The following is a 23,975-nucleotide window of genomic DNA, read 5'->3' on the forward strand; positions in this document are numbered from 1 at the left end:
TGCTACATTAATGCAACGGAACCCGGAGTGAACTATTTATTATAATAAATCATTATATAATTAGGGTTTTTTCGACATATCTTCGCATGTTGGGGTGATATATTTCCGGTCACAGCACTACCACGGAAACTATAGGCATTTTGACAAGCGAAGGCTCAGTTGTTCAAATGGTCTTGCGTTCTAACATTAGGTTAACTGTGCACAAAATGCAAATACTTTTATACATAGCGTATCTAATTGACTCAACAGTACGATTTTACGGCAACTTACCGTTTAGAAGGACCCTGAGGGATTCCATTTGCTCCCTGCGTTATGCTCTCGTCCAATTTTTGTCGCAACTGTAAATACAGTTCACAAGTTTATCTAATGCATTCATCATGCTTTCAGGTCTGCACAAATCTTAACCTCCGTAGCGGGCGTACATTGTCATCCAGGGGGCGCAAATGCACTCATCCACGGTAACGAATACATACACAACACCTCTACAGGAAAGCCCTTGGCGCTCAATATATTTATCTGAGATTCATTCTTATAAACAGTGACATGATAATATATAACACACTAGACAGTTTTGGCTTTCAACCAGCAAGCATTCATTCATGAGACTGATCAAATACTATCACTGTGGTACAGCGTGATGTGCTTTCGTTCTTTGCTGTGAGCACATTGTTCTCATTCCTGCCAGATAATTAAAATTCGGAGTATCACTTCTTAGAGTTCGGCTCGAAGAAGACTACTATCCGCTATAATTGGAGTGCGAGAAAATCCGCAACAGACGACGGCCCAGCCCAGGGATCACCAAGACAACCATTATCATGATCATTCACCTCCGTAGCCGGAACCCAGAAGTCTTGAGGGCGACGCCCTCAGGAGCTCGCTTTTTCTCTCCCCCTCACTTTGCTTTGTGAAAACGAGTCAAGGACAGCCTCCCTTTTGCCCTTCGACAGGTTCGATATTTGATGCAATTGTTTCGATAAAGCCAAAAAGGCAATTTATAATAGTGGAACAGTACTATTAACAGCGTTAGAGAAAAAAAAAAACGAAATGTCGTGTAGTCTAAGGAAACAAGGATAGTTAATGACCGAAGGAAAATCAGTCATTTCAGATAATGGAGAGTAACTAGGCCATTTCCGTACCTCTTTGTTCTTGTTTTTTTCCTGACGCAGTTCTCCAACAAGCTTGATTAAAGAATCAGATAGTTTCACCTCGTAGCCTGTTTCTACGTCCGAAATTATTGACGTGCTCTCAAGGAGATCACGTTCATCCTCGACTTGCCGCAACCTTTGTTGCAAGAGGTCATATTCCTTACGAAGCTTGCTTAGCTGGTCTTCGGCAATTGAAACTGCGGAAACTCCGCTCATAGTGCTCATGTCAAATGACATCTGAGAATCGCCAAGTCGCTGCAAGTAAAAATCCGACAAGTAAAAAGAGTTTGACAGTGTCGTCAACAGATTTGATATGGATAATTTTCGCGAATGAAGTACAGAAAATATGATTGACGAACCATTATGAGGGCTTTTTTTGCTTCTTCCGCTAGCTCGGCACCGTCCCGCAGAGCTTTTGCCAGATCCGCCAAACTTAAACCTCCGGAAACTTCGGACATAGTCAACATTTCATCCAAGATTGCCGGCAACATCTTATCTTCGCACTCAACACCCAATATTTTCTTCATTTTCGTTATAATATCTAGTAACCGATCATTTGCCTCGGACACCTTGCATTTCCGTCGAACAGAAAGAGACGATAGTGTACAGAAAAATTAGTTTTGTCAATTAATACATGTCTATGTCCGAGGATGCGGTTCATCGAATAGAAGCCTAATTGATTTTTTTTAGTTTTAGCGATTTTTTAGTATTAATGTGTAATTAGCGAAACTTGAAACAGAGATCACCTAGTTGATTTCAACGAGAGGCTTGGCTGTTTAAGTCACATTAGCTGCACGAGATCAAAACAATTCTTTAAGCCGTTTTGAAGGCTTAAGCTCGCGATAGTACCTGCGTTGGTCGATCGATGAGTGATCAAAGCCCCTAAATGACAGTCTTCTGTTACCTGATTTAGTTTTTGTTGTAGTTCTGATAACTCCTTATTTGCACCACTTAATTGTGCTTCGAGCGATTCCTTGGTTTGGGTGAGTTTGTTCAGGTGCGTTTCCGTTTTGACTAGTAGATTCCTTGTGTCATCGACAGTGCATTCTAGTTGATTAATACGATTGTTGTCCTTGAGGACTAGAGCGTCCTTGGTCGCATTTACTTCCTTTATCAGTGAGCCGCACAAGTCCTCGAAATTTAGCCGACACTTCTCGATCGTATCACATAACTGTTCGTATAGTTGAGTGACACCAACTAATTGAATATCGCGAACGCAGTCACCATCCGCTCCACCGTCAGTTTTCTCCTGTCGCAACACTTCCGTTTCAGATTGGGCCTTCAGTTTGCAGCTGAAAAGAAATCTGCTTCCGAGGAGGTCTTTCTCGAGAAGTGCTCTGATGGCAACAATGTGATCATGAACTGTCATCGGCTCGCTTAGATCATGAAGATATCTTAATAACTGATCATGAAGAGCAGAATTTTTCTCACATTCCCATTTAGCTGCAAGGGATTCAATCTGAGCGAGATATTTTTGTTCAACGGCTTCACTTGTCTGCAATTTCCAATTTGACTGAATAAGTAAAGTTCTTTTTGCGTTACATTGAAGTTCACTTACCCGAAATAAACTGCATAAATAACGTATACCGCACGGTGCATTATAAAGGTGCCATAATTCACGATGTGATAAGACAAAAAAGGAAACTTATCTAAAAAGAAATGCATGTATAAGTCTATCATATAAGATTGTAAAGTATGATAAAGAGATAAAGAATAATGTAATAAACTTTTCGATTTGTTAGCATGTGATAAAATTAGATTATATTACGAACACTTTGAGCAATGCTTCAATAACGGTGTCCGATGACTAGCGTTAGGGTTGACTACTTGGATTGATTTTGTTAAATGTTACAAATTGCAGAAGCATTTATGGAAATATTTAACGGAGTATTAATGATGGTATATACGAATACCTCGGAAAATATACCTAAGCCACTAAAGGATAATACCGTATTGTTTGACATTAACATACAACCCACCTGTTTTTGGTTCAGGGCAACTTTCTCCGTGAATTCATTATACAAAGCAAGTTTCTCGTACTCCCATATATCCATAAGTTTTTTAAAGTTTCGTTTTGATTTTTCATCGACTAATTTGTCATTGAGTTGGTTGATAAGCATAGATTTCTCGACCTGAAGGTTGTCGGCTGAATTCTGGAACTCCTCCAACGTCTAAAACCAGAATTGAGGTAGTGATCTTTTAGGTAATGAAAAAAATACTGCTTTAGTGCTAAACTTAATAAAATATCCACAATTTTATTCTCCTTCATCATAATGGAGCTTAGATTTTCCTAAACAAGAAAAAGTCCGAGTAATAACGCAAACGTGCGGAAGTCTTTTTAACTAATACTTACTAAAAAAAAACTACTAATATTCTCTGTCAAGAGACTGTTGCATTGGCCTTCATCTCCATTGTTCTCCGTGCGACAGGTGATGTTAGTCATGTCAAGCAAGCACCGTGGTGGAGTGTTCACACGAAGTGGATTGGCCCTCAAAGGGGTAGTATCAAAGAGAAGAAAACTTTCTGCTGACGGTGTCGTCGACCTATTGGGAGTTGTTGCAGTAATTTTCTCCTGAAACCGTGACACATTAAGTATAAGTTGGTAAAAACAAAATACTTCGTTTGCAAAAAAAAATGTTATAAAAAAAAAACCTAGAATTCGTTTGAACTGCCTGAAGAGCTTAATACTTTGTAATGCTTTGTAAAAAAAAAACGTTATGAATCACCTCTTCCTCTGAAATACGTGACAGTTAAGAAAGGTAGGACTGACCTCAAAATTGCTGCAGTTCGGATTTGTAGGCGTTGTATTCTGCGAGTGTTTGGCCATCTGCCCTTCTAAAAGCAGGTTCTTGTGTTGTAGCTGCAGGTTCTCGTTTGGCAAGGCATATAGTTTTTGGGCAATTTCCTCTACAAAAGGTTGACCACTTTCGACTGCACGGAGCCGTTCCACCTCTTTCTCAGACTGATCCAGATGAGCCTCACAGTCTGCTAGTTTCACCTAGGTAACAATATTCAAGGATTTGCAAGAAATACTTTACTTGTCAACAATTTAATTGTCTGTTACTTATGATAGTATTATGTATATATACATTTCATTAGCTAGCGGAATGCATACAGTACGTATCCCACCTTGAGTGTACGAATTTCTGCCTCTAATCCAGGAACTCTCCGGCCCTGCAGTCCATATGCCTTGAGAATCTGAACAACACCAACAACGTCATGAAGACTTTGAACCTGTTGGCCTTCCTTAAGCACATCCTGGAGCTCTTCTTCCAATTGCACTTTGTCACGCAAAACGTATTCACGAATTGATTTGAGTACTGCAACTAAATCACCGATATTTTCCACTTCCTGCGTTACTCCACAGTCAGGCCACCTTGCCAAAAGATCATTAACTTCATTACGCATATTTCCTGGTAAAGATAGGGCGCTTACTGCGATAGGGGATCTTTGAGGGAAATCAAGGTATTGTGTTTGTTCCGAAATAGTTTGATTGCCGTAACAGCCACAACATGCGCTTGCGTTGGCCAGTTGCGCTTGCAGTTGGTCCCGCTCTTCTTTTAGCGAGCGATTCAACGTTAATGACTGGTTTAGTTCGTCCTTGAGCTGCTGTAAAGATTTGTGAATGACATTACTTTCTGTTTCATACCGCCTAAGCGCTTCGAGCCTTTTAGTCGCTTCTCGTAGGCTGTCAGTGCGAAGCTGAAGATCCTGTTTAATTCGCTTATATTCACTCTCGCGGGCCTGTAGTTTCACGCGTACCTGAAAAGAAGCATGTATAAAAAGACAGAAAAATTAAGTAAAAGGCAAAAATAATAACGTATTATACCTACCCAATACTTGGTAGCATTAGAAGCTGCCCTTCCCTTGTTGAATCCTATGGAGAAAGTTCATTGACGCGACAGATACAGGCTCTTATCATCTGAATTAGACTGTTGTTGATTATGCGAAATATGAACGCTCAGAGGCGTTTAATGTTAAAACTAAATGTCATCTAAGTCAAATTACATTTAACCAGTTTTCAACGCATACCTGCTCATGCTCTTCAGAAGCCCATATCAACTGGGTTTTCACCTCACTTAGTTCGCCTTCTAAACCACGATTGCGGTCTTCCATTGCTTTGACACGATTCTCTGCCTCCCCAACCTTGCTTCTCCAAGATTGAATTTCCTGTGTAGCTTCACGCAGCCGTCCCTGTAGACTTCGAACTTGCAATTCATAAATATGGGCCTGCAAAATTAAATCGTACAGATCTCCTGTTATGCAGAGCTTCCTATTCATAGAATTGAAAGTTGTGTGAAAATCTGACAAATGCTTCTGTGGCATTTTCCCCTAAAAATAACTATGATGAAAAGCTCGAGTGTCGCAGAGGTACCTGTTGCTGGATCGAAGCATTTTGTTTCCGCTCGCATTCGAGTTGATTCCGTTGCTGTTTCATAGTTATGTCGGCTTCAGCTAAGCGTAGTTCCACAAAACTGTATTCAGATACACCTGTGTTACCCAAACGAACATTATATATTGAGTGAATTCAACATAATTTATGTATAGTAAATATTTTAAATAACTAAATCTGTTTTTTTCCGGCGACAATACATGATTATACTGACCCAGTAAACCTCGGTAAGTACCGACCTTAGAACGTACCGTTATAGGAATTCATGCACTGTACAAGTTCGATTACGTCGAAGCTTGACGAATTTTATTCAATAGGTTTTCGTATTAATTTTACTAAAATTTATTCATTTTGTGCAACGCTCAACTTTGTAAAACTAACTTTTATTTATTGAGCCACTGTTGTTGTTGTTTGATTCGGGAGCCGCTGCCGCGGCAGCCTTCCGTTTTAGGGCATCCAGCTCCATCTCGAGACCCCTGACGTGCTCCCTTTCACTTTTTAAAAGTTCGTCCTGTTCGGCGGCCGTTGCTCGCAGTTTGTCTGTCAGCTGTTTAATGACTAAATTTCGTTCTTCAATTGCTGCTCGCTGGTCTTTGAGCTGAAATTTGCAAACGTTCGTAAGTCGTACGCGAGCAAAGAAGTTTAACTGATCGGATTTGTTAGATGCAACACGATCCCAATAGATAACTTTGCAAGGCGACAGTAAATATAATAAAGAAAATTAATAGATTTCGTATGACATTGGAGTGGAAATACAGAAAAATGCAGCGATTCACCTTAAATATCTAGTTACACATTACCAATAGAAATAAATTTATGATCGCAAGAAAGTTCTTGACGTTACAGTTAACAGCCCCTATTCTATTAGGTAATTGGTGATAAATTAACGAACAGCTAATAGTGACTGTTCAGGCTCGTTAATAGCCTTTTCAGACTATCTTCCGACCTGTTCGCAGATCTCTTATGGCTCTGTAGCTCTTGACTAAGCAAACAAGTGCTCCTGTTGATGTCTATTGACTTTGCACCGTTATGCCGGAAACATACGGCGATAGACAAGCTGCTAAATCGATTCGATTCGATCTCTAAACGTTGGCTAGTTGTCAGCATTGTCAGACCCTTGTATTTATCAAAATTGAGTTACAGATCGCCAATCCTTTCTGTTTCCTCTTTCAGTGCATTTCTGAACACTTTGAATTAAGCTAAAAACGATACGCTGCATTCACTTATTTGCTACATCGAGTTCTACAACGCTGTCTACGGTCCGTTTACACTTTTCTATCCAGTACAATACACGAGAGATCCTCTTTAACGCTCATTCTAAATGGTACTTGAATTGTAACATGAATGAATGCACTAGAGCGAGTACTTTAGCTGGGAAGTAATGAGTGAGAAACTGGCCGCTAGGTGGCACGTGAAACTCATACTTTGCTCGGCCAGCGACGTCGCTTATGTCGGCGTCGTATTCTGTTACCAAAAGCAAATTGTTAAGCTAGAGGTAAAAATAAGCGATGACTGTATTTTGCTTTTCGTCTATAAGACACCGGGAGCCGTCCACAAAGGAGACATCAGATATTCTACCAGGAGACAACTGTGTTATTGTAGACATGTATAGTAAATTGTGCACGCGCTCCTATATTCGAATGAGATCTCTAAGCTAGCCACAGTGTCCGAGGGGTAGCTACAGGTTAACAGGCACTTAGAAAAAGAGCGTCATCAACTGGACCAAAAACTGGCGATATCGAGAATATAACAGGTAATCATAATAATGACGACAAAATGCGCGATGAATATTGCTATAAGAAAGAGAGCAAGGTAATCGCATTGTATTCGAACAGCGCGTTAAGGTCTAGTGAGTGCAGACATAATAATTCGGTTTTTCCTGCAGCGAAACTCAAAGAAAATAGTGTAAGAGGCTGAAAAATGATGTGCTTATAGATTATGCCATCATAAAATTATCTCAGGTAAACTCGAACAAGAAAAATCGTGTAAAGATTTATCAAATTTAAAAAAAAATAAACAAAACAAAGTAGTGGGTTGAAAACAGGGATGAGTGGCGCTTGCATCGGAGATGTCCGTCTAAGGATCCAATATACTTCTTTTTGATCGGCTCGATTTATGCCCAGCGTATGTTGGGTTTTCTATACTTTCTATACTTTGTTTTTATATAAGTGAATTCAATAGGAGTAAAAGCTTTTCCAATGTGAGAGCCAGTAACATAAACCTTAGTAGTCCTACAACTAAACCGCTTAACGTGTGCAGCTGTTTGAGTGGGATTTAACTAACACGTACTGGCTATCAGTTCTTTGAATGCCATAATTGAACAATAAATGAGTAAGTGAAGTAAGAAGCGCATATTCTTATACACTAGTACTATTACACCAAGAGCCCCTATCTATAGTTATTCTTTTCGACTTTTTGTACGTCGCATAGGTCTCAGTATGTCACTCTTAACTAGCGCAATAGACATTTTGGAGACACGTTTATAATGAGTAATAAGCGACTTGAAGCCACTTAGATAAATTATAATAGCGTGTACGGTACAAGATAAATAGACTTATTCTTTGAATCTCTCTCCCTATATATATGGGCAGTTAAGGTGTACACGAATTTTTTTTTACAAATAGATAAGCTTTTAGGGCATTTGTGAAAGACAGTAGAACTACAAAAAAAGCAACTCACAGCTTGCTCGTATTTTTCTATGTTTATCGTGGACCGCTGTCTGGTTGTGGGAGTCCCAACAGCTGATGAAGCTGGAGATGATGATCCGTCGTTATGACTTCCCAGTGGAGCCAAGACCAAAGAGCTCGTGTCTCGGGAATCGGAGGACAGGCTGTCATCGGCCGAGGAGCACTGTGTCCGTGGGGTACCGTATACGGATGAAGCCAACGCAGAGCTGTCTGAAACAGTGTCAGGCTGTTCCACAGGAAACGAAATCGGCGTCTCCGCCCCACGAGCACCACTGTCTGCTCCACGATCCGTCACCTCCTGAACCTAACCAAAAGAAATAGTATCAGGGACAGATTACATAGACCTATTGGTGGCGCAATAGATATAGTAGGTTACCCATTATCCAATCTTCGTGTTTCTACGTATTGGTTATGTTTAGCAGATTTATCGCCGTCTATACTACGTTATACAACACTATTAATACCCTCAGAAACGGTGGCGCTTCTGTAACAACGCCTATTCCAGTAAAACCTAAACAAGAGGCTTTATTTCTATGAATAGATGTACATAAAAATATCATTCCTAGCGGCAGTAAGGAAGACATTTGGTAAAACCCAGCCGACTAAATCGGTTCATTGTGTTTTCTTTTTGAAGGAGGAATTATTGAAAAGAACACGTCGTGAGATAGAAATGAGCATGACGTACTTTAGAATTACGATGTAAGAAATCAAAGCAACGATTGTTGATTGAAACACCATATCTGTTACACATCTATTAAACATGAGGAACTTGAATAAGGCTTCTAAGCATTTTAAGAGGATTTTTTTTACTTTGACGGTAAGTATTTCTGTTACAAAGCTTTATTTGGAAAATGTATCGCCGAACGCAGGCGATTTATTGCGGAGTTATAGCACGTGAGTTGCAGCGCATGCTGCACAATCTCGATAAAAATACTCTAAAATAATTAGCGTGTGCGAAGGTTTTAGTCTCAAAAAGCGTTCAACTTATGATCAATCTAGGAGTTCTTGAACTGAATAAGTTCTGGAAGGGCGATTAGAGTAAATATATTTCTATGCGATAGACGGTCGCAACTAATTTTTGTTATTTGTTTTGAATTCAGTCGATTTGAGTTAAACATTAGAGTCGGCCAAAAAAAAGATACACTTTTAAGAGTCAGTTTCAAAACATCCATGGCAGAAATAAGCCAAACAGAGTAAAGAAATTGGTTCACATTTTTTAACAGGACTATGAAATCCAACAGCTCGCGTTGATATATAAAAAAACTGGAAGCAATGTACGCCTTTGTGTCACCTGTTCAGTCTTCGTAATTGCGATTAGTTACAGCCATAACTCTGTCTGGAAGGGTAGCTTAGACACTAATTACTGTAACAACATTGGTAAAGGTATTGCCAGGGCAAGCTCTAGTGCTGAATTTCGGCTCGAGTAGCGCTCTGATGCAGGCTATTCTACTCTACTGCAATGTAAATCATGACGCTACGCCAGTGTGCATTCATGTGTGCGACCTAACCGACTAAGGTCACTTTAGCCAGCAAAGAAGATAACGTGTGACTTCCATCTTCTGGTACCAAAACCTAAATACGGCAGACGTTTAAAATTATCTGCACCGCAAAAGGTAACTATAACTGTGTAGTCACATGAACATCTAAATGGTTTTGAGACCAGACTCCCTGTCTCTAAGACAAGTTGATTTGAACTTTAACGCAAAAAAAAGGCTAGGCGATTCAGCAAAACAAAAAGCCTGCACATGTATTGCGGTTCGAAGAAGTGCTCATCAGTGGATCAAACAAAGACAGATGAAGCACAGAACACAGACACAAACCCCTGATAAACCAGCACTGACTAAACAAAACCTGTTCATCTCGAGCAGTAATTCTATCCTAGTAAGGCAATCCGCTTTCGAATATGCTTGAATGCTTGAGGAGCCTCAGACTGAGCTAAGAAGAAGCAAACAGCTATACTTCGGTCTACGCATAGATTTTCCCCCGTATCAATGTTTTTTGGAGTATAAGCCCACTCTTACATTACATTAGTCGGTCCATGCCCATTTGGATGATCGATTCATCCAACTGGCACCTGTGTGTATTCCCCATTCTGGTAGAATGCGACTTCGTCTAAAAATTTCATAGTTTAGTATCCTCATAGACTTAGTGATTTAATCACTGAGTCATGTTTCCAATTGCTTTGAAAGTTATTCATCGACACATCGTTCGCACAGAGAAGCGACACATGCTTTTATGAGTTCCGTCTGACTCCAAGCAAAGTGGAAAAAAGCTTTAATTTTATTTAATTTCTCTTTAACAGTTCACATAAAACTTACTATTGACAATAACGCGAAGAGTGGCTATATCGTCATAATGTAAAAACTTTTTAGCTGGACAACGGCTCTTGCCGCTACGTAGCTATTGCCGCCAGGTCAGGGAACACACGCTAAAATAAGCCGTAGTCAACACTGAAGAAGAAAACACGTTCCAACTGGTTGGCTGTGTTTGCCAGAACGTACGCTTTACTATTATATCTTTCCTTATGACTCATTGTACAGTATATTCCTGAAAAGGCTCCATCTATGTTTCATTCCTTAGAGCAATGTACGCTGGCCGCATTGTACTACTCGTTCGCTCTGATACCCAGCAATCGTTTTAAATAAAATCATGATTCACACAGATCAAGCAAATTTATGGTTTGTGCTCTGTCCAGCCATGCATCACCTTCTTTTCGTGGATTACATAATCTGGTTTACAGAGCACCGAGTCTCTTTTTTGTTTTTATCATGCCTTTTCCCTTTATCTACGATGAGCCTTTAAGCCCATCCCATTTGGCTCGTTGAATTCAATACACACTTGTTATTATTTTTCCTATGCGTATGGCACCCTGCTGAAGCGATAGTTACAAGGTGTCATATTCGAGCATCTGCTCTCGTATACCCTCTGCGTTATATTCAGGACACTGGTTGTGTTTAGTTTTAGCAACATGCAATAATTCTTGTTACTCCAAGCGGCGTCCTTGTTATCATCGTATCGGGAACCTAAGAGAGCTCAGTGTAATCGCGCCACGACAACTGTCACCATTCGTATCTACAATGGCAGAGGCTTAACCTCTGAAACAGTATGTGCGTTTTCCCTGTGAGGGGTACAACACATCGATGTCGGCAGGCTTTTTCTGGAAGAAATAGTAAGCTGCTGCTGTGACAAAAAGGCGTAATTGCTAATTATGTGTTGTTTCCAGAAATAGTCACAGAGATGTTTACCGGCCCGGCGCCTATCAGATCCTATTCCACATATATATCCGTCATGTAGACAAAGGAGGTGTAAGAGTGAATGTTTAGAATTTTATGTCCAGCTTGTGGTTAAGTATTACTTGAGACAAGGAGACACATGCAGCTATAATGTCTAGTTTCGGAACTACGAACAACCGAAACATCTATATATTTTACATTGAACGTTTTACGTTGTTCTTGCACTGTAAGCTACACAAAGGTATGGCTACACAAAATGGCGAAGAGTCGTGATGACTCTTCGCCATTTTAAAAAGGTAGTCGGTACAACGTATTGCAATTCAACTAAACTGTGAATGGCAACACGCAACAAATGATTGATATGTCTTTTTTTGAATTGAAAGCTTCTCGTTGTCACTGATTAACATGAACATATAACAGTAAATTGTTTAATCTTACAATGTCTTCACGTCACCACTGTTACGGACAGTTTTTAACTTTACACATGCAAAGTCTGTCTGTAAGATAATGAAATTGGGTTCCACTGCAATCAGTATACCAACGAGAACGAATATGAACCAGGAATAACTCACCAGATCTACTCGTAACAGCTATCTACATCTGGCTATAATGAGTCGGTTTTACGGGCTTACTTGCACGAGGGAACAGTTCACGAAAACTGAGTGAACTACCATGGTCGGCCGCTCTAGAAGCTTCTCGTATATATAAATTCGTATGTAGTTCATTTCACAGATATATACTTGTTGGTTTTGCTTACTCCTTTGGGATTTGGAGAGGTATATGCAGCGCCCTCTCTCAAGGTGTCACTATTTCGAACCAAGTGTATCAAATCACCTAAAGTCAGACACGCGCCTAATTCAGAATGAAACCTCATTTAAAATGCTCGATAGCCACTCACGCAGAATAATCACAACTTATAGTGAATGTATACTCTTTGTCAAAGTAAACCATTTTACAGAGCTATTGCCTATAAAATGAACCGAGACAAAGCACGTGGCTAAATTGCATATAGAACTTACACAACAACCTGCAAACAACGCAGAGGTCTATGGTATATTGTTCCTACGACGTTAACCGCCGCACTAAAATCTACTGCTTGTACAAGCTTTACGATTCTGGCAACTACAACACGGACGCATCGCGAAGACGATAATGCTGACGAAGACCCAGATTCGGCGACGTAAACTTCTTTTGGTACACTTATTGCTCAGACGTCGTATGACATATCAAACACGCTACAGCGTAAACCTGCCGACACAGTACGATGGTACGTCGAAGGTATATTTGTAATGCGGTTAAGGGGCTGATCTTGTTTGCTTACTTGGAATGGCGCAATTGCAAAATGAAGAGTGTACTTAACTATGTCTAAACCGTCTCTTGTTATTGTCTATTATTTAGAAGATGATAAGCGCGGCGTGCCTGTATCTAGAAGTATACACTATCTGGCTTGAAGTACCACAGACGAATGATTAGTTGTGGCATCACGTCGAAATATGTTTTGTGATATTTATATATTATTTATATATGATAAATTCGAGTATGCTGAGTCATAGCTTCAGCAGACTCGGATTCACGTCGGCGATATTTAGGTAAAAGCGTAACACTTGCTTTAAACGACTTCAACTTTGTGTTTGGAGTGCACAGTTCTTCAAGATCAATTTTGTCGTCAGTCGCAACGATACCAAACGTACCTAAAGGGACGACCTTGAGCAAGTTTAAATTATGTAAATATAGCTAAATATAACTATTATCAACAAGTGATAATAGGAACGTAAACTACTAATGAAGACGCGTTATGAATTACTTTTAACAGATATCAAAAAGTCTGGCATTTAATTGTAGCAAACTATTATAGAAAATATTGTGAATATATGTAGAAACATATCAGAAAAAACAGTTTATTCTCTTATTTACTATTCATAGTCATGTGTACGACTTGGGAAAATGTAGAGAATTAAAATTAAAAGGTGTCCATATATGGGAAAAAAACACACACATAGCGTTACTTGTTCTCTGAAATATGCATATATTCAAAATGTAATACCTTAACATGTTGGTCAGTATCATCCACTGTTAACGAACGCTGCTGTCAACTTTGAAATAAACTTTCCAGCCAATCCTCCAGGGTGCCACCGTCTGAGAAGATATTCCCTAACGAATAATAAGCAGCAACTACGATACTGGATGCGCACTTCACCATGTAGTATACTACGTAATTTATCCTTAGAGGTAAAAGTAAATAATCGATAATCAGTGCGTACTCTTTACGTGCACTGAACTAATATTCTAACACTTGATTCCGTAAAGCCACTATCGAAATTATTACCAATGAAATACTATTTGTAACAATTTAGTTTTCGCTTTACGAGTACCGTTATCTTTAACGCAGCAAGCTTTTCCACCGGAAATCAAAGCACAAAGACGACATTACTGAACACCACTTTCCTGTCGCTTGGCGACCATTAGGGGATTCGTATCCATGGCGGCGAACTTTTCTTTCTATTTTTCCGATCTCGTGGCTTATTCTATCTCCAGCCTTACTTTCAATATGTGCCAGCTACCCAGCTAGAATCGTCCCTTTCCACTTCGCGCTGCTACGAGGCGTTTCAGTTGGTTGTTCTTCGACGACGAACGCTAGCGCGTTCTGTTCCTTCGTAACGTCCTATGTTCGTTATTCTTCAGTGCATCCAACCTCTCTCCAACGCGTATTGTTCTGTGTTCTGTCGACCACAACTTAATTATTATACTGTCCGCAGCTACTGCAGGCAGAGCGACTATGCTTGTAGAACTTGTCATAATAGTTGTGATCGCGGTTGTGAGCACTAGCCGTCGACGCATGCAGCGTATGTATAGAAACAACTGTTCGTCCCGGTTAGCGCCGTTCGGGCTGTCATCCTTCCCCAGCCACCAGACGACCTTTTCCAATCTTCGTCTTTTGCATTCATCTTTTCCAGCTTAGCCTTTCTTCCATCTCTCCATCTTCCCAGTCAGATGCTTTTTTCCATTCAACATGATGATGGCGATGATGATCATTGTAGCGACTATGTCCAGAAAGTTCACGTGCGATATTACTTCTCGTCTTCGTAGTCCCCGGCCACATAGAACCCACATAGTCATTCTAGGTATGACATTGATTCTCTCTCACGCTTTTATAATGGCACAAAGAAAACGCGCACCACAAGACCACTTCCCGACTTTTACTACACAGTTGTTCTTCTTTTTTGTTCGTGCCACGTCGTTGTGTCCCTCGGGTTTGGTCTCCTTTTAGCAATACGCGCTCGGGCAAGTCGGTGGCAGCAGGTCCTGATCACTTTTCCCGTTGCCCGTCAGGTCGAACTAGCTAGATCAGGCTGACGGGGAACCCAATGAAGATAGATCAGACCTGAGGAAGCTAGACCTAGACTAGACCAGACTGGGCTGAAGTAAGGTTTTGTAATAAGGATGAAACGAGATTTTACCTTCAGAGTGTATCTACGTCTCCAATCCCTGCAATGACTTTCCTTTCCTTTCTGTTTGTGCTTTCCTCTCAGAAGGTCCTAATTTTATTGTGGTTTGCCCTCGGAATAAGCAGAGGAAAAAAGTAAACCTCCACCTGAACTGAGGTATGTCTGTCGAAACATACAGGTAAAACCCTCATGTGACAAGAAGTGGCTGCGACAACTGCCACAGGGGCGTGGGCAAAAAGCATACGCAGGTAGATAGCTTCAGTAGAGCGCTACAAGCTACCAGAAACCGTTGGATTAAATCAGGAGAATTTACATTTACAGCATTAGACAAAGCGAAAGAAGAGAGGAGACTTCGCGAACACTGCGCCATTTCACTCCGTAAACGAAGAGTGCAATGATCAGAGCGACTTGAGGTACGAAGGCCGAGTCGACGTACCAGGACAGCATCTGTACTAGTTGTGACTCAGAGGAAATAAGAAACAGAATAGGAATACATACAAAAAAAGCCTTGTGTTTTTTAATGCCTGCCTATCAAAGACGGCGGCACATTACACTAACTAAAGGATGTTAGGTAGGCAATGGGTGGACAATCAGAAAGCACAATAAGGACATTCTTAATATATTATGCAACAAGGAAATGCTATAGGCGTAAGAAAAACTTAAAAAAAAAGTAATTGCCTTCTGTCGACCGAAGTGTTGTTTGGTAAAAACATCTCTCTATGACTGCATCAAAGCACCGAAGGTCGTCCGGTAATCCTTGATCAGTTTCGTGCAGCTGTATATGTAATTTGATAGAAACAATGAGCATATGTTGGCACCATCCATCAAGTTGAACAAGGTGTCAAAAATGCCATAAGATTATGCGAGAAAGTAAGCATTATTCCTTGTTAAATGACGCTAGCACGACTACTAACTGTTAGAACGCAATGAGTTAAGCTTCTGGAAAACACCAAAACTAACTAAAATCGCAATAAGCAAGCCTAAAATGGGCTCGTTTGTTATAGCTCCGTGGCTATCTTATGCAGTCAGATTATTCTTCACTCTGTATTTCGTTTTAACACGTTTTCATCTCTCTAGACATGCGCACATCGTGGACCTATATTGAAGAAACTATTGTAGGACTAAACGAATATGATTAACAGCATTTCAAAAGTCCAGTGTGCCACTCGGCACTATTTGCTTAAGTGTGACACTGTGACCTGCGGTTGATCTCTACCATGTGCCTTTTGCTCTGATAGTACTACGCCAAGAGGCCCTTCACCGGAAGACGATGCGCCTCTTTGAAAAATCCTGCGAACACATTATGATTTCACCATTCGGCTCGAATGCATCTGCCTGGGAAAGCGGATAGCGCCTTCCGTGATAGACATAAGTTAGGCGTTACACAACTGACGATAGCGATAAGCATATCGATATAATTTTCAGTTAGGACTGACTGTAATTCTAAATTTTAGCCGCCAAGTGATGGAATCAATAACAATGCATATGACGCGAATAATTAAAATTAGTTTCAAGCACCCTGTACAATTTCATTCTGTTGAGATCATTATGACAGTCCTTGGAAGTAAAAAGAGCGGGTCGTGTTTGTCTATTCTACGCAGAGAAATTATATAACATGTCGGTTTATAAGAGTAAAAACTTAGCACTGGTAACACATGAACAACAATAATAAACACATGTGTCTAAGGTTAAGAAAAACCGGCTTTGATATTGACTGTTGAAAAATATCTCTAAAATTCGATCGACCATCGATGGAGACGTATGTTGTGTAATTTTGTGCAGTTACACATCACATGATACACTGCGCACAAAGGCTAACAACTGCGACGTGTTTATATACTTATACGAATTTAATAACGAAGAAGCCCAAAAACGCAAGGTACCTGAGTGTGAGTTGCTCAGAGCTAACTAATAATATTGCTCTAAGTCAAAGTGGAAGCTGATAAAAAAAAACCATAAATATGTTTACAAAGAATATTGAACAGAAACTGGCTCACATTGGCGAGCTCCGACCACCGCTTTACCGGCCCACCTTGAAAACGAGTATTCGTCAAAATCACGGGCCACCACAAATGTTTGACATCAACGACTCTTTAAACGCGGCGTTACATGAAAGCAGTTTTTCTTGATCTTTGAAAATGTCGACGGTTGGCAGTAAGGGAAAATGACATGCTTTTGATCAGTGATCGTTCCTTCATCGTTGCTGACTTGGTGGATCGTAAACGACGGTCAAGAAAGAAATTGGTATTTAGTTCTCGCACATGATGCAGAAAAATGGCAAGTCAAAAAACTTAACGAAAATCGTGAGAGTAGCCAGTTAACGGCCAGATCCGGTAGTAAACCAGTACTCTGAAGCGGAAGCTGTAAATTCCAACTACGGTAAGGAGTGTAAAAAGATCGCTCTGTAGACCCATCATAATTATGCATGAAAGGTTGACCAACGAATCAACTATGGCGTACAACACAAACAAATAACCAAATTTTCAAAACAATGTTTTAAAATATTGAAAATCGCTGGCTGGAAATAATTATTGCAGTACTGCAGCGTGTCATATTTTTGCAGGTTTCTTCAAGTTGGTCATCATAACTGATATTTTTTCTTTCAAATCATTTTTTATGAATAGAGTTTCCATAAGAATGCAACAGGAAATTATAACGAATGTTTTAAAAAACTGGCGTACCTACTTATTCAACAAGAACAAGCTATCGATTTTTAAAATCACTTCGTGCCTACTTCCTTATGGTGCCGTTGAGCGTACTAAGCTTGTCCATTATCATAAAGGCTACTCGGCCTTAAAATGTGCTGAGAAATCGCTATTCTCAGCAATCCCTTTTCTAATACATACGTTCGATGCGGAGAAGGACGTTTTCGTGATATAGCATGATTCGCCGACCCACCAAACGAATTATATTAGAAGCCAGAATAACAGTCAATTAAATATATTTCTAAATACATTCGTTTTCGATTTCAGACTGTGCCTACATAATAGCGACAGTAATAAGCAATCATCGCAGTACTGTATTTTACATAATACTTACTGTAGACTCCATGGTGGATACTTGCGAATCACGTCACCTGGAAAAACTAACGTAAATTAATAAAACAACTACTTGAAGTGCACAAAAGCCCGGCTAGTACAGCAGAGTAGAGAAATCTATAAAACGTAACATGTTTCAATTCTTTTGTCTTGTTTCGATTGTCAAACTTCAAAGGTTATGAATTTTCAGATCAAAATTCAAAGAAAAGGCCTGTACTTTTTGGAAGTGCTAAGGGAAAATTGTCCATTTATCATATGTCGCTGTGAACCTTTTTTGTGGCGGAACCCAACCGTTTAGTTTGTTAACCTTATGAAGCGTGTGGGCTTTCGCTAATACTGATAGGACGCAACTTGAACTAAACAAGTGGTACAGTTAAGCCCTTCAGTATACCGCTCGTCTGCGTGGAGATCAACAACAACCTATTAGACAAGTTCAACAAAGACTCTACATCTATTGGTTCAAATTACTCGGTATTACTAATGAGGGTAAACGTTGTAAAACTTCGTAAAAAGATATTAATATCATAAAGTAGTCTGCCTTGTGTGTGTCCATTGAGTCTCCACCCATGCTGAGGTGACCTCCAATTTAAAGATCGAACAAACTTACTTGAGCAACATACCATACAGATATGCTTACAAATCTTTTAGCTGTACGCTGACTCCATGTTTGTTTTATTAAATTTGTTTTACTCTATATGTTGCTTTTGTACCAATCAACGATATGCTTAGCTGCTTAATCATAAAAGTAAAATCAATATATAACGAACTATTGCACACAGAAAAGTAAAACGAAGATTAAAATTTTTCCGTATATTGATCCAACTTCGATGATCACTACGACAGGTTCGATGGCACAAATGTAACACATAAGAAAATTTCCAAATCAGTTTTGCATTTTTGTTCTTAAAGGCTGTCAATTATTTGTTCACCGTTTTGGTATTGAAGTGTGGCGCACGGAAATATCATCTTCCGTGTTATTAATCGAGGTTCACTATAAAATACATACGACTCCAACAAGGCCTTCGCGATTCTTCAACAAAAAAGAACACGTGAACATTTCCAAGGAACTGACAAGCTATGGAGATGCCCCAAAATCCACGTGTAAAAGTGAAAAAAAAATGATGTAATTTGTACACAGAATACAGCAACAGTGTATCATATTGACTATTTGTATAAGTTTAATACACAGAATACAGCAACAGTGTATCATATTGACTATTTGTATATGTTTAAGTTATGTTAAATATAAAACAAGTACTATTCAATCTACCGTAATACGCAATTTTCATCTGGAGATCCAAATTAGTTTGTTTACTTTCAATATAGCGGCTAACCTATTTAGGGTATATATAATACGTATATACGTAAACACCTAGTGCGAGTTCCCGCAATACTTTTCGAAAACCTTTGACATGGCACACTTCAACGTTTCATTAAAGATTTGCTCACAGATAGGATATAGAGCGGAACTAATTCGCCAAGGATATAAAAGCATATTATCAGTGAATTTTTTTCATATACCTCTACTTAGTCGCAAGTTGAGTATCATATTAGGCACTGACTGATATTTTTAACAGTAAACCGTCTTTATATGGGCGGCTTATCTGATTAAGCGCTATAGATAGATCATAGATATTGCAAATTTTGTAAGGCTCATTTTGGAATATTAGCATTCAATTTAATGCATCTCAAAGAAGTAGCACGGCCAATAGAAGTTTCGCAAGTTCCTTCAATTAACCGCAAATAATCAGCCGTACTCTGATCCAAACGCTCAAATGAGCCCATATTATTTTTGTAAACACTTAACCGCAAAGCTTACAATTAATCAAAGATAATCCAAGTTTATTATTTGCTGTTCAACAAGTTACAACAGACATGCCATCCACATGCAAACGAACAAGACAGTTGCAACATCGATATCTAAATTATGATTATCCAAACAGACGTTCATTGACTTTAAAGCAAGAAGCCTCCAGTGGTACCTTTTCCGGACAACGGGGCACTTCTGTCGCTCAGTTTTTCTGCTTGAACATTGCCTAACGCTAAGCACAACGGTTTTTCTCTCCATCACCGTTTCCAAGCGCTATTTTATGTACGTCTGTTTCCGCCTCCGACAATGCACATACATCGTACGTTGAAAACAGCAAGTCACTGCATATTGCCCGTTGCATTGTCACTCTACCCAGCAGTAGCTAAAGAAACCTTTATATGACGTGTAGATTATCAGCAGGAACTGGTGCATGAAGACGTCAACATATTGCAAAACATCGGGGCTGACCAATCTGCCAAGCGCGGACATGCAGCTAAGTACATTGACCTAGCATGCGACACAGTGAAGAGTGCCCATCTAAATGTATACCTTTCTCACCACCTAGTTGTGCTGCTAACCTACGATATCAAATCTACATACAGTAGCAGTCATCACCATCATAAGCCAAGTAACTTACCGCAACTACGTAACGCTTTTCGAAGAAGCTCATCAAGGCTCAAATACACAAGCACCAACAATTACAAATCACATTAAATACGTATCCACAACGTAGTTGTCATAAAAGAAAAGTCTAGCAACATAAAATTGATGACAACTTAAATGTAGTATAGGTACTTTTGCTTGGGATGCACGTTTGCCCAAAACAGCACGACTCCTTCGCATCTGTAAGAAATTACCTGCGCTATATGTGTGCGGTTAGAAAAATTCAAACGCGACGCTTTGGCGCGAATCCTCGATTTCTGCCAAAACTAAATACAACCGATAGTTCGCATCCGCTGTTGCTCCATTGGTCCTTGTCAAAGTTGGTATGAGCATTTGCACACTTAAGTTTTCAAAGTACGTTACCCCACAAACTCCTGCATTAATAGTACAAGGCATCACATGAATGTACCGACTTTTAGAAGGCGTCAGCGGAAAGCTAAATTTCCATGCTCTGGATAGGAAGATACTTCGGCGCGAAAATTTAAACCTACCAGCTTGCGCAGCGCCCTCTCTCGGCCGTCTAGAGCATATAGGATGTCTATTCTCTGCGCGGACACAATCCGCAGAAACTGAACACATCGATGATTTACAACGATGTGACAGCGAAAATCGCTCACGGTGAAGTGGAGTTCTCAATTATGTAGCTTCGTGATTCCAATTATCTTTGATTGATGTGGTCTAAATGCGTTCTCCAGATAATGTAGGTACAACCGATGCAGTCAGTGTTACCGACTTACATATGTACCTTCGAAAAAACACAAGTGCTATTGGTTTCCGCGCACCTGAGCGAATCTTGTTTTTTGCCGGCTATGTTATTTTACTCGTATCAAGCCAAAATTAAAGCTAACTTTACTTTCCAGGAAGGGGAAATCTGTTATCCGTTTATTGATTTTATTCGGTAGGAAGTCTAGCAGTGGTTCATCAACCTAAACTTAAAGGTTGGTGTGTTTAGTCCTAGTGTTTAAACTATGATTACTAATTATCAAATTGTATCTAAAAAATTATTCTGTCATACTTCTTTTTAAATAAGAAGAAACCGTGGCAAAACCATCATCTTATGGGTTGTAGGAAACAATGGTGACTTGCTCGTTTATGACAAACAGCCCGTACTTTAGCTTATGGTTGACGGAGGTCATTGCCTACAGCTGATTAAAGATGTTCGATTTGATTGGTGTCTACCCAATTCAAAACATACGGCGCGAAACGAAGAATGCGCAAAAGATAATGTATACTCAATGGTGAAAATTAAACTATAAATTAAACACAACATATGCAGATCCCTATTCATATCAGCTTATTGACTCACACATATCGACGCTGTAACCTCTCTGTATAACATACTGGTAGAATTCTCTACGTGAAATAAATAGGGCAACATAACAAGTAACCAATTATTCCTTTTGATATTCGTCAAGCATCACAGAGGTATATAAATTAGTAAGCTGTGTATGTAAGATGGATTGCGTCCTCTGCGAAACATTCATGTATGTCAATACAGTGATTTTAAATGACCTGGCTGGCGTCATGGTTGCCTTCGTTATCGTCGTCTTCTTTATTCCTATTGATGCTCCTATTGGTAGTTTCGGTAAGGAACTGTCTTACTCCCTTGTGCACACGTATTTAAACTGTGACTGCGTTACGATTCTGTCGTTGTCCAATTAGCTTTGCGTGATGGGTAAGCGTCGAAATTAGGCACCGCAAAAGAAAGTCAATAGGTCAATGTAGAAGTGCAATATCAAACAACGCAGAACGACAAGTGGTCTGCTGGCGTTGGACAGATGTCACTCTTGTTGTGGTTGCCGCTGCTGCTGCCTGTTGATGTGATTTGTAATCTGCTACTTTGCTGTCGAATTCGTTTATTCTTACGTTCGTATACCGTGATGGCGCCATGGTGGTCAGCTCCTTGATCCTCGAGGCTCTTTTGTCGACAGCCTCCAACGAGAATGGATCTCCACGGTACCATCGACACGGCACTTTCTCAAGTATGAAGTAGTCCGAGTGATGAAGCCTCGTTACTCTCTCAACCACGAGTCATCACACTCTAACACCACTGAGTAGTACTCCTACTTCATACGGGCTACTATTGACAAGCAACCAGTCTCCCTTTAGCTTACTGTACCGTAAACCATTGATCCACGCCGTTATTGTGGTCTTCCTCTTGGTGGACAACGTGTAAACGAATGTTACTATGTCTCTTTTGATTAGCGTCAAATCACCCACTAGTGAATGGCAAAGACGATCTATTATAGTTTACCATTAGCGATAGTCTAGCTCTTACCTTCTTCGAATTTCTCGAAATTCTACCGCAGCCATTACTCTTAACCATTTTGCTTTCTATGGATCTGTTTCTTCTGTATGTGGACGTATCCGTGAATGAGTGTGAGCGTGTGGGAGTCTGTGGTCATTCGTAGCCTGTGGGTTTGGCTGTATCTCTGTCAGTGTTGCAGATGCAGATGTACTGAGTAGTTACGCCAGTCCGAGGTCAGAACTAGTACAATAGCTCATGCTGCTATACATTAAAAGATGGCAGACCATAGATTGTAGGTGTGAACAAGGGGTTTGCTTAGTTGTCGTACCTAATTGTTACTGCGACTGTTTTGGTTTAGTTCCGCGATAGAGAAATACAGGAAAGTGATATGATTGGGATGGCGGGATTTGTCCTCCATTCGTACAAGCGTCCCCTAACCGAAACCGACGGCCAGATCATCAAGAAGGCCAGAATGACGATCAAGGACGTGTGTGGGCAAAAGGACCAGAATAGCGAATGTGCCGTTAACAATGTGTCCTCACCGACGACACACCCAACACTGTTCATGTTTACCGAACAGGACATTAGAGATGAGCACGTGGTCAAAATCTGCTCGGAGCTTGAGTCCATTCAAGAAACTGTGAGTGAGGTAGACGTAACGTCCTGTGATGATGCGGTGCTTACTAATGGCGATGACGTCACTTCGAAGCTGGAAGATGGCAGCGTCAGTAGTTTGAGCAGTTCGGATGCCCGTAGTTCTGCGTCAGTGAATTCGCTGAGCGGGCTCCGACGGGACCCTGAGATTGACAAAGCGCTTCAGCAAAAAAGAAAACCTCTTTACATTGATATCCATTTGAGTAGTCCAGATAGCGTGATGAAGGACACCGTGTGGGATGAAGATCAGTACAAAGTTGAGGTAAGTAAATTATTTAAAAAAGAATAAATTGACTCACGGTTAGTTCACTTAATATGCAGTTATGTAAACTAGATTTGTAATCGAACCTGTGTCATGTATCAAGTTTTGCTTTACTTCAGCTTGTACTTGCTGAATTCCAGTTTACTGTCTTGAACTTAGACTTCACTTCTTTGGGTTTTATGTTAAGTGGCCCGCTTATAAGAAGACCTGCTTATTAATACAAATTGAACGAACAACTGCGATCAACATCAACATAAGGTTTCTGGTATTAATTTAGATTTAAGAGTACTTACTTTATAAGTAAGATTTTCTACAGTTTTTCCATTTTTGTTACCAGCTTTTATTTCTCTTTAAGAATCCTGATTATTCATTGTCACTTTCGTTTAACTCGACAAT

At 40.0% G+C, this 23,975-nt stretch overlaps 2 protein-coding genes across 15 annotated transcripts in view; one reads left to right on the top strand and one right to left on the bottom strand.

The window, feature by feature from the left end:
- The window catches only part of LOC111246459 (uncharacterized), a 37,179-nt gene extending 16,401 nt beyond the window's left edge, over positions 1-20,778 (bottom strand). For 2 of the 10 annotated variants that reach the window (XM_022796085.2, XM_022796080.2), the window contains exons 1-13: positions 12,091-12,239; positions 8,218-8,529; positions 5,920-6,136; positions 5,521-5,636; positions 5,178-5,375; positions 4,275-4,907; positions 3,916-4,143; positions 3,499-3,717; positions 3,125-3,316; positions 2,050-2,640; positions 1,505-1,714; positions 1,137-1,400; positions 271-338 (exon numbers count right to left, since the gene is read on the bottom strand). In XM_022796085.2, coding sequence (XP_022651820.1) covers positions 271-338; positions 1,137-1,400; positions 1,505-1,714; positions 2,050-2,640; positions 3,125-3,316; positions 3,499-3,717; positions 3,916-4,143; positions 4,275-4,907; positions 5,178-5,375; positions 5,521-5,636; positions 5,920-6,136; positions 8,218-8,529; positions 12,091-12,183 — 3,341 coding nt within the window. In that variant the 5' untranslated portion in view covers positions 12,184-12,239. The other 8 variants (XM_022796082.2, XM_022796084.2, XM_022796083.2 and 5 more) reach the window with 8 other exon arrangements.
- A 174-nt stretch (positions 20,779-20,952) lies between these two features.
- The window catches only part of LOC111247038 (uncharacterized), an 8,556-nt gene continuing 5,533 nt past the window's right edge, over positions 20,953-23,975 (top strand). Inside the window, exons 1-3 of one of the 5 annotated variants that reach the window (XM_022797564.2) lie at positions 20,977-21,115; positions 21,276-21,353; positions 23,022-23,579. In XM_022797564.2, coding sequence (XP_022653299.1) covers positions 23,052-23,579 — 528 coding nt within the window. In that variant the 5' untranslated portion in view covers positions 20,977-21,115; positions 21,276-21,353; positions 23,022-23,051. Of the gene's footprint in view, positions 21,116-21,275; positions 21,354-22,189; positions 22,398-22,740; positions 22,897-23,021; positions 23,580-23,975 lie in introns of those variants that run through there. The other 4 variants (XM_022797563.2, XM_022797562.2, XM_086985618.1 and 1 more) reach the window with 4 other exon arrangements.

This window comes from Varroa destructor, unplaced genomic scaffold, assembly GCF_002443255.2.
Source record: "Varroa destructor unplaced genomic scaffold, Vdes_3.0 BEIS01000003.1, whole genome shotgun sequence".
In the NCBI taxonomy this organism is placed as follows: Eukaryota; Metazoa; Arthropoda; class Arachnida; order Mesostigmata; family Varroidae; genus Varroa; species Varroa destructor.